This window comes from Manihot esculenta, chromosome 10 (genome assembly GCF_001659605.2).
Source record: "Manihot esculenta cultivar AM560-2 chromosome 10, M.esculenta_v8, whole genome shotgun sequence".
Classification (NCBI taxonomy): Eukaryota; Viridiplantae; Streptophyta; class Magnoliopsida; order Malpighiales; family Euphorbiaceae; genus Manihot; species Manihot esculenta.
Window position 1 is genome coordinate 2,183,501 of NC_035170.2, and position 11,796 is coordinate 2,195,296.

Genomic DNA, 11,796 nt, shown 5'->3' on the forward strand with positions numbered 1-11,796 from the left:
GTTTAAAGTTTTTGAGTTAATTTACTTTAATGTATTTCTTTGAATCTCTATTTAGAGTAAAATTTTTTGTAATAATTTAATTAATCTTTTTTTATTAATTTGCTTATTTGAAATTAAAAGTAATTTCTTTTTAATTTAAAAAGAATTCAAATTTTTATGCAATTGATTTACATGGCTGTATTTTTAAAATATATATTTTTTAATTTTAAAATGACTAACATATTATTTTTAAAAAATAAATTTAGGATTATATTTTTAAAATAAGTAAATATATAAATATTTTTTTAAAAAAACATTTTCATAATTTTCTAAAAAAGATAACTTTATTACAGAAAAATAATTAAAGCAACCGAAGGCGCCTCCTTTAACACTCCCCCACCTCCGCGGTTCCACTGCTCTACTCATTCAAATTTTAACACCACCCCAGTTTCCCATTCTCTCAATCTCGGATAGGGTTTATCATTTTGTTTTGTTAAATCAAATACTAAGATTCAAAAGCAGGAACCTGCCTTGTAAAATTCACTGTCATTGTTAGTTGCAATCGCTAAAAATCTAATTTTCCGTCAAATTCGAGTGTAGGTGCTCGATTTTTCTTGGGAAATGAAATTTGGATACGGGGTATTCTAAATGATGAATTTGGCGGATCCATCAATGGGGCTACTGGCGGCGAGCGGAGGCGACACTATTAAACTTTTTGATGTTTCGGGGGAACCGGGAGATCCCTGCATCTTGAGCTATACTCCGTCTCCGGGGTGCCTGGTCAACTCAGTCAAGTGGAACCACACTAGTGAGTCCCTTGCTCTATATTTTGGTTGAAATGTATTAGCTTTATGGTTTTGATGTCTTGTTTACTTGGTTTGATGAATGGTCTAGCTTGTTTACTAGCTGAATCTGCATTTTCTTGTTTTATGAATTTTTAGAGCTTGTTTGATTGGTGAGAAAGTGAAGGAAAATGAACAAAGGAAAATTTGAACTTCTGTTTGTCTTTAAATTCTGCTATGCGAAACTGAGTCAGGCTTTTAGATGGACGGGGATTTGGATATATATACATGCGAGAGATTGATTTCAATTGGGGTTTCACCTTCTGCAGATTTGGTTGTGGCTAGTGCTGGAGAAGATAAGAAGATCTCCCTCTGGAGGAAAAATGGGCAGAGCATGGGAACTATTCCAGTTGCTGGGACAGATAGTGGAGACAACATTGAGGTAATTCTATGTAAATTCTATCATGTCATTGGTTTTAGAAATAGATTAAGTTCAGAATTACATAAATCTTCAAATGTTTATGGAGGAAATGGTGATAAAGAATTTTGTTTGTGACTCAGAATTCTTTACAAACAACCACATATTGTGTTGAGTACTAATGTATGAGTTGAAGGAGAAGGAGATCCTCTCAATATATGCAGTTGGTTTCCCGTTAGACAACAGTTTTCTTTTTTTTTTTCAATTTTTTATATAACAAGCATGAGTGAGTCGCCTCACAAAATAGTGTTTTATGTGAATTTGATGTTTTTATATGAATTTCATGTCTTAAGTTATGTGTGAGAAGCTTTATGAGTATCAAATGGAAATCCTTAGACCCTTAAGAATGAAATTGTAAGCCAGAACTTAGTTTTGTTCTTTCAGAAGTAACTGAAGAATGAACAAAAGAGCAATTCATGATGTAAGATTTCTGCTGTGTGCTTCAACTATCAGCAATTAGACTTGTTTGGTAATTGAAAAAGGAACAGGATATGCTTAGATCAATCAAATACTTGTCTAAAATTGATGATATCTTGCATGCACTAAACACAATCCCCCATGAATGCTTTCTGTGTTTAATGCTGCTCTTTTTGCATTTAAACATTTGACATGGTCAGGGTTTGTGGATGAGTGTTTGAGGGGAAGATATCTTCTTTTTACGACCTATGATTACTAACCAGGTTCATTAAGGGAACCTGAGACCTCAGCCTCTTAAGTGTTGAAGCATTCAAAAATTGAATCAAACTGTGGATGCCCTCTTATTATTAACTTAGCTGGCTTAAATACAACTTGGTGTAACAATCACCTTAAAACAAGGAATATGGAGGTATCCCTCCTACAATTTTGGGAATTGAAAACTAGCAGAAAAAAAATAACTAAATCATAAACTTTAAAACATGAGATACAATTATGTGATTCCCATCCTTATCTCATCTGCTTCTTATCTAATTCAGATCTGCTGGTATTTCCTTGATCCAATCTAGTCTGGTGTCTGTCCTCTAGATTTTCCAGGTTTGAATCGTGTGGATAGATTAGTGGATCAGGATCTGCTTGTCCTAAGTCCTAACAACCTTGTTCTAGAGCACATCATCCATGGTGAAGTTGTCATTTTTGCGAACAGTGTTCACTAGTTTTCCATGCCGTCACTCTTGTTTCATGCTGTCAGTAGAGCGGGGTTTCTGCATCAAATGCATTAAGTTTTTCTGGATTTCTAATTTTCAGGAATCTATATTGGCTATTAGCTTTAGTAACAAGGGATCCAGATACATGTCCTCTGGGGGAAGTGGTCAAGTAGTAAGAATCTGGGATCTACAAAGGAAGCGCTGTATTAAATGGTTGAGGGGTCACACCAGTACAATAACTGGTGCTTTATACAATTGCAAAGACGAGCATTTGGCTTCAATCAGTCTAAGTGGGGATCTTATCCTTCACAATCTTGCATCTGGTGCAAGGGCGACAGAACTCAAGTGTTGACTAGCCAGGTTCATTAAGGGAACCTGAGACCTCAGCCTCTTAAGTGTTGAAGCATTCAAAAATTGAATCAAACTGTGGATGCCCTCTTATTATTAACTTAGCTGGCTTAAATACAACTTGGTGTAACAATCACCTTAAAACAAGGAATATGGAGGTATCCCTCCTACAATTTTGGGAATTGAAAACTAGCCTAAAAAAAATAACTAAATCATAAACTTTAAAACAGGAGATACAATTATGTGATTCCCGTCCTTATCTCATCTGCTTCTTATCTAATTCAAATCTGCTGGTATTTCCTTGATCCAATCTAGTCCTTGTTCTAGAGCACATCATCCATGGTGAAGTTGTCATTTTTGCGAACAGTGTTCACTAGTTTTCCATGCCGTCACTCTTGTTTCATGCTGTCAGTAGAGCGGGGTTTCTTCATCAAATGCATTAAGTTTTTCTGGATTTCTAATTTTCAGGAATCTATATTGGCTATTAGCTTTAGTAACAAGGGATCCAGATACATGTGCTCTGGGGGAAGTGGTCAAGTAGTAAGAATCTGGGATCTACAAAGGAAGCGCTGTATTAAATGGTTGAGGGGTCACACCAGTACAATAACTGGTGCTTTATACAATTGCAAAGACGAGCATTTGGCTTCAATCAGTCTAAGTGGGGATCTTATCCTTCACAATCTTGCATCTGGTGCAAGGGCGACAGAACTCAAGTGTTGACTAGCCAGGTTCATTAAGGGAACCTGAGACCTCAGCCTCTTAAGTGTTGAAGCATTCAAAAATTGAATCAAACTGTGGATGCCCTCTTATTATTAACTTAGCTGGCTTAAATACAACTTGGTGTAACAATCACCTTAAAACAAGGAATATGGAGGTATCCCTCCTACAATTTTGGGAATTGAAAACTAGCCTAAAAAAAATAACTAAATCATAAACTTTAAAACAGGAGATACAATTATGTGATTCCCGTCCTTATCTCATCTGCTTCTTATCTAATTCAAATCTGCTGGTATTTCCTTGATCCAATCTAGTCCTTGTTCTAGAGCACATCATCCATGGTGAAGTTGTCATTTTTGCGAACAGTGTTCACTAGTTTTCCATGCCGTCTCTCTTGTTTCATGCTGTCAGTAGAGCGGGGTTTCTTCATCAAATGCATTAAGTTTTTCTGGATTTCTAATTTTCAGGAATCTATATTGGCTATTAGCTTTAGTAACAAGGGATCCAGATACATGTGCTCTGGGGGAAGTGGTCAAGTAGTAAGAATCTGGGATCTACAAAGGAAGCGCTGTATTAAATGGTTGAGGGGTCACACCAGTACAATAACTGGTGCTTTATACAATTGCAAAGACGAGCATTTGGCTTCAATCAGTCTAAGTGGGGATCTTATCCTTCACAATCTTGCATCTGGTGCAAGGGCGACAGAACTCAAGGATCCTCATGAACAGGTTGTTAATTTTCTTGCATTTCCATACTGCCATTCTTGTATTGTTGGTTAGAGTTTCTGGATGCCAAGCTAATTGTTCATCTGATGGATTTAAGACCAGGTACTGCGGGTGCTAGACTATTCCCGTATTAGCCGCCACCTTTTGGTGACCGCAGGGGATGATGGCTCAGTACATTTGTGGGATACAACTGGTCGCAGCCCAAAGGTTTTTATACTTAAATGCTATACATGTATATAAGTCTCAAATATGGCTGAATAAGTTTGATGCATGAGTGGGACTTTCATATTTCATTATGTTAAACCTATATTTATCATTGGGTATACATTTTGAGCATTCCATTGGAAAGTTAATTGAATTTTGTGTTGCTTTTACTGTTGCAAAGCTGAATAATTAGAAATGAATTAGGGATATGATGAGTGTGAATCAGGGATGCTGAACTTGAATGTATACCGTATAAGGACATCAGAAAAACAAAAGAATATCTCCCTTTATTTGGCTCTACTTCTCACATTTTTTTACAGAAATTCTTGATGTTTCATATAAATTAGCATGAAAAGTTCAGGTTTTTTTTAGTTAAGTATTATGGATTGACCTTCTCATTTTTCAAGTTCTTAAGTAATTGTGGTTTCCAATTTTGGCGTATAATGAACATTACAATTTGTCTAAGTTTTTGTTTCACCACTTTTATATTAAAATTTCTCCGCCTCTGCAGTCCCATGTTCATTTTTTCTGCTAATATCTTTCAGACACATAGTAATAGCATTTTTTTACTCTCTCTTTTTCTCAATAGATTTCTTGGTTGAAGCAACATTCTGCTCCAACTGCTGGTATTGGCTTCTCACCATCAAATGATAAGGTCTCATGTTTATTTTGTTCACTTACTTTCTTCCCTTCTTCCCCATTTGATCATATGAAAAAAAAAGAGACACTAACTTATCTGCTTTAGAATAAGGAGGCTTATTTGAGGATGTAAGTTGTGGTAGACAGCTAATTTATTGCTGTTTTTAACATTTTCCCCATGCAGCTAATAGCTAGTGTTGGACTGGATAAAAAATTATACACTTATGATTCTGGGTCTAGGAGACCATCATCTTGCATATCTTACGAGGCACCTTTCTCTTCATTGGCATTCAGAGAGGATGGCTGGATTCTGGCTGCTGGAACTAGCAGTGGTCGAGTGGTGTTCTATGATGTTCGTGGAAAACCACAGCCTTTTACTGTTCTTCGTGCTTATGGCAGTTCAGAGGTGGATTTTGTTCTTTCCATTGCTTTTTGCTGACTAGGACTTTATGGCCTCACTGATTTTCATACTGACTACATTTCTTTAGTTTGACAACTGGTTATTTGTGCTCATTAAATATTGGTTATTGTTATCTGTTTGAATTCAATTTTCTTACCTTTGTGAAATTAATAATTTTTTTATCAATGTGCATCTGCAATTTGACTTTTATTTGGTTGATTGTGGACCTGTTGAAATGTTATACTACAACTGCCACTTGTTACAAGGATGGTTTATGGTATGTAAATCTAGGTTTTGGGATCTTTTTGAGAGTAAAAACCCCTTACTTGTTAATAAGATGGAACCTGGTTATATCTGGAGCTTATAAATAAATGAATGAGAACCATTGGCATTGACTTTTTTACTAGCTTTCTGCTTTTCGAGGGTTAAATTGCATACTTAACACAATGATCAATAAGAAAAAACACATCGTTTGAACTCTGCTGCAAAAATAAGTGAAAGGGATGCTATTGTATTATTATTTGTATGTATTATAAGAATTATACATGTGACTGCACAGTATTCTTATTTGTATATACCTGAGTACTAAGTTTGATCATTAAGCTGATCATTGTGATGACCTATGTATGGCTATCCTCTTTGCCATCAGTGTGGCTTAGTTGATGGCCACTTTTTAGAAGGAGCTCAAAAGAGTAATTAATGGAACAATGTGTTAGCAGGCTTTAGTTACTGCTTTGAATTCACCAATTAGGTTAATAATGAGGATCCCTATTGGGATATCACTGATATGCATTCACTGTCTTGCTTCCGAAATACAGCCTTGGTACATCACTGCACCATCCAAGAGTTTTGACTTGAATAAATAATCATGAAGAGTTTACTTGACTAAGTAGTATTCCCCATCTCATAACCCATTAAATTAAACCACATATTTTAAAAACCTTGATTCTTCTAATTTTACCTGGCACTAAGCTAATTGGTATCATCAGGCTGTTACAAGTTTGTGCTGGCAAAGATCAAAACCAGTTGTTGTAAATGAGAGCACCTGCACTGCTGAGACAGCTCTTCTGGGAGGTGCTGTTGAAGATTCCGTTCTTATGCCTGATCCTCTTCCCTCTGTAACATCATCAAGTGTTTCACTATCTACAGCAGTGTCGAGTTCTCGTAATCTTGGTCGTTCTGGTCTTTCTGTGGAAGCATCATCTCTTCCATCAACTAGTAGTGAAACTGCATTGAGTATGCCTTCTTTTGCAGAGGAAACACCACATCGAAGCCATCTGTGGCCAAGCGGAAAGCTTTCAAGATTACATGCTCCTCGTACAAGTTATAATTTTAAGGATGACATGGAAGTGTTTTCCCCTCTTGTTGATGTCCAGCCTATCACACCTTCACTTTCTAAGCTCTGGGATGATCACGCAGCAATGAAACAAGATAATATATCAATTGATAAGAAGTCCTCATCTTTGTTGTTTCCTTCAGCTGGTAGAAGATTTCCTTTTCCAGAGGATGGGACAAATGATCATCCGATATTCGATTGGAAAGCCAGTTCAACTTCCAAACAGGTCTGACATCAATTGTTTAATTCTATGATATCTGCAATATTTGAATTTATCAAAAATTGGGAATGAATTAGAGGAAATATTTACTGAAGTATATTTTCTTTAATGATCATGCGATTGTAGTTCACTTTATTGTGGTATAATTTTCATGCTGCGCTTGAAGAATTAATCAACTTTTTTCTTCCTCTGAACATTTGGAGCTACCTTGAAATTATTCAGAAAAGCTTTTGCTCAATTTTTCCTCAACTGCATGATGTTTCCTGAACTCTTATCCTATAAAGTTCTGAGATTTTGTGACACTCCTTTTACTATTGAAGATGGCTCATGATCCTATTTCTTTTTATCTAATTAACTAAAATAAATGTCCTCAAATATTTATTGTTTTTTCTTTGCCGTTTCTTGGGTTTCCTGTATAATTTTGAACTGAATTTGATTTCCCTAGTGAACATGTTATATGATACTCTCTTCACACCTGTGATATTCCATTTGTTTTGTCCATTTTGTGCAGGAGGAGACCAGATCTTCTTTTTCACTATTGGGGGGATCTACTCCTGCTCCATCTTCAAAAAGTGAGGATTCCTCCATCACTCCTCCAGAAGCTTGGGGTGGAGAGAAACTATCTGACAAACTTACCCACTTACGACAGCCACTCAATTTGCCTTCTCGTTTTGGGATGTTGACTTCTGGGGTCTTGCATGATCTTCCTTCTTCGGCTTCAACGAGTCAGACAATTATTAACTCTTTGACAAATTCAAACACAAGTTTTTCAAATCTGCGCCCAAGAGATGTTTCTTCAACTCAGGAAAGTTCATCAGGATTTTCAGAACTCATTTCCTCTAGTTCCATAACTCAATCTCTGAGTACAAAAAGCATCATTGGACAAACCAACCTTGATGTTCCAGGATCAGGCTCTTTGACTCTTCCTCGTAGATTTTCAACTTATGCTGAGAGAATAAGCACAGCTTCTTCCTTAAGTGATGGGAATTCAATTTCAGTGGGTTCTCCTAAAATTAAGAAAACAGGTGCTGAAACCAGGGAAGAGCTTTTGAGTAGCTTGTTATCAAGGTCTGACACATCGGCTGTGACAGAACAAGGGATTCTTCCAGCAGTAAATGTATGCACACTATATTGGTTCAAAAGAGTTGTAGCGTTTTTGGGAGAAAAGTTCAATGTGTTATGCTTCACCATTATAGATGCCTTCAATGCTGTGCATTGAGTTGAAAGCACATGCCATACTTGGATCTCACCTTATGCAGCACAGGCTAATTATTGGTGGTTGCTTAGAATACAAAATTGCAATGTCATGCATGTGATGAAATGATGAAGATTTATGTTGTACAAGCTCATCACTTTATCATGGCTAACTAGTTTGCTTTCTGGTGTTAGGGAGGAATCTCACAACCAAATAAAGCCCTTCAGCTTGATTCACAGCAGGGAAATTCCTTCACGCTCCAGCTTTTTCAACGTACTCTTGAAGAAACTCTTGATTCTTTCCAGAAATCCATCCATGAAGACATGAGGAACCTTCACATTGAAATTCTAAGACAATTCCATATGCAGGAGGTGTGTACGTAACTATTGGACTTGATTCACCTTTTTCTTGTTTATTTGCAGCCTGAAATTTTGGATTCATTGAACAGATGGAATTTTCTAGTGTTATGAGCTCAATTCTGGAAAATCAGGCAGAGCTGATGAAGGAAATCAAGTCGCTTCGGAAAGAAAACCAGGAGCTTCGCCAATTACTTTGAGAAATGAAGTTATTTGTGATCGCTAATGGATTCTGGAATCTGTTCATTTGCATGGCTTTGCACTTTGTAGGTGCCTTCCTGTACTTCAGGCAAGTAGGAATGCTTCTCTCAGCAATTGTGCTGAAAGTTCAGAAGGGGGAGAAAAAGGACATTAGATTTAGGATTCTTATTCCTTGATCGTGTAAATAGATGCCTTGTCTCATATGAAATGAAAGCTTGTAATTCATTCGGTTTAAGATGAATTGCTAGGTTAATTTTATTATCTTGTTCGATTTTGGGATTTATCTTGGTTGTTTAGCTGAGTAGCACTGTTGTGTTAAATGGTTGGATTGTGATTTTGGAGCATTGTGAAATGCAAGTAACTGGCTTGAAAATTTAGAGACTCGAGTTTCATGGAATGCTAATCTTTCAGGCTTGGGAAATTGGTGACATAAAGATGAATGTATGGATTCATGAACGACACGGGTTGCTTTATCCCATATGGGTTCAATCTTCTATGAAATTGTTCCATAGTTTCTAATTTTGCATTAGCCTTCTATAAAAAGTGCTGTGCTGTGCACGTGAAGTTCATATGTTCAGGGAAACAGGACGAAGGTACGGATAATCCAAGTGGAAAGCTACATGAAAACCATGCAAAAGACTGAAACTTAGCCCCCGTGACCATGTGTACACGAACTTTGCATCTGCTACAGAGAACAATAGAAGCCTTGATCTGCAAGATACATGTCTTTAGAAATATGAACTCTGCATCTGCCACAGGAAATTCAAATGTTGGTTTAGTTAAATAATGAACAAGTCTAGTTTCATCCTGTTAAAGAAGAACCACTTTGTTGCGAAAATTAACAAGAGCTGTCTGATGGGCATCGCCAATTGCTGTCCATAATTGGTGATCACAATCATAGGGGGTCATCAAAAACATGAAGCACATATATGAATTATGAACTTGTGTATTGCATGCCATTGCCAATCGCATAAGACTATACAGAAATCCAGAAATCTATACTTGGTATCATATGAGTATACATTAGATTTGATATATCAATCATAACCACAAAGTATTTTACACACAGCACTGAAAATACATTCAAACATTTGTTATACATCACTGTGTTATTCATGGAGAAATAAAAGTGAGAAAAAGATTAATGATGACAGAATAATGTTTTGAAGGACTTCACCACTCAGTATATGAGATGGATGGTATGTGGCGCACTTGTCAAAATCCTCTCCTTCGGCTCCTCCTATGACTTTAATCCTCGTTTTAACTGCTGTATTCACATCGATCTTCAGTTCTTGAATGGTGGCCACTGATTTCAATCCTTCAGTAATCATCTTCAGCTTTTCCAGAAACACTAATCCTAAAGTCTTGAGACATGGCATTGCACCTTCGATTTCCCATTCTTCAAGTGTATCCAAACTTTCAAGAGTAAGAGTCTCAAGTTGAGGAAACCCATTAGCAGAACATACCATTTTCGACCCCTCGTATGCATTAAAACGCAACAACAAAATTCTCAGACTAGGCAGCTTCTCTAAAATACCCATCGGATCTCGCTTCAAATAAGACTCCATCAAAGTTAACTTGGCAAGGCTTGCTGGTAAGTGTTTCAGGTTGTGATGCAGGGAATGTGGATCTTCTGGTATGACTCCACGTAATTCCAGTTTTATAAGAAGATGACAATGAAGACTAGAAAATGGTTCCAAATTAGGAAATGGAAGCCAACTTTCCATCACCATTTTCAAGGAACGAGACGGCCTAATCTAAAAATGGGAGATCTGAGAACCACCTCAACTTCCTCTATTGTCCTGAAAACTACTGCTAAATTTCGGAGATTAGTCAAATTCAGTATTGCATCCGTTTTAATAAGAAGCTCTGCATATACCCACTTCAAAGTCTCCAACTCTCTTAATTTATCCAATCTAAACTCCCCTATAATAATTCCTTATCTAATAACAGATGACTCGAGCATTCTAATTTCGATACTGCAGCAGGTAATATATTAGCAATATTAAGTCGAAGATCAAGAGTATATAAACTCCGCAGATTACCTGTGGATGACGGTAATGATGACGCCGTAGAGAGACACTTGGCTCTATTGAATATTACACAATTGTATAGTTCAAGATATCTCACCATCGGATTGTATGACATACTAATTTATTACAACCATTAAAGTTTGATTATCAATTTTAGAGATGAGAGGACGAGAAAGTTGCATATAATCTTAGAGTCAAGGTTTAATCGTTAAGAAAACTATTATCTCATTTCAAGAGCAATATGTAATGGAAGTGCTACAATGATTGCTGCAATGGTTGAATATGCAAGATTTTAAACCTTTAATACTTATTTTTCCAAAAGAAAATTTTAAGGTGTAAATTATATCTTAAGACTAAAAAAAAGAGATTTCAAATAAATACGTTACGTTCCATATAAGAGTAAAGCCAAGAGCATGATGTATGCTATAGAGTGTGATAAAATTGATATGTTCTATGCTATGAGTATAGTAAATCAATCTGACTCTAGATGAGCACACTATATGTCATGAATTGGACATAAAGACATTTTATATATTTATTAGATTATTCATGATATTATAAAAAAATAGTTTGTAAGTGAAAAATTATAGGAATACATAAAGAAGAGGAGATTTAGACGAGTGTAAATCTAATTCGATATATTTTCTAGAAAAGTAAGAAGTTATAGTTTATTATTTCAGGGATTAGATACACACAAAATGAAAATTTTTTATACATAAAAAATTACTTTAGGTTTTGTAACGAAAAGGAGTACAAAAGATGTTTTGTATAAGTTAGTGTAGATAATAAGATAATAAGTTAATGCATTTAAATTATTAATTGCATCGTGCAATTTATGTATACTATTTTATATTTGTGATATAATTATGAAAAATATGTCAGACAAATAATAAATATTTCATCACATATAATTGATTTTATTATTTAGTGAGATAAAAAAAATAAGACAATTATAAGTTTTATTTTATTTGTGGATAAAATTAAGAGTTTAAAAACTGATCATACGAGATGTTATTTTAAAGATATTGAGAATAATAGTGGGAGATTATTATATTTTATAAT

General features: G+C 35.7%; 1 protein-coding gene across 1 annotated transcript; it reads left to right on the forward strand.

Annotated features, from left to right (window-relative positions):
* The first annotated feature begins 360 nt into the window (after positions 1 to 360).
* Positions 361 to 9,076, forward strand: LOC110624485 (protein NEDD1). Its single transcript, XM_021769663.2, has 10 exons — positions 361 to 787; positions 1,091 to 1,203; positions 3,893 to 4,153; positions 4,253 to 4,357; positions 4,944 to 5,009; positions 5,178 to 5,399; positions 6,383 to 6,955; positions 7,461 to 8,066; positions 8,339 to 8,515; positions 8,593 to 9,076. Exons 1-10 carry the CDS (start codon positions 628 to 630, stop codon positions 8,698 to 8,700), a joined length of 2,391 nt encoding a protein of 796 aa, XP_021625355.1. The 5' UTR covers positions 361 to 627; the 3' UTR covers positions 8,701 to 9,076.
* The last annotated feature ends 2,720 nt before the right edge of the window (positions 9,077 to 11,796 follow it).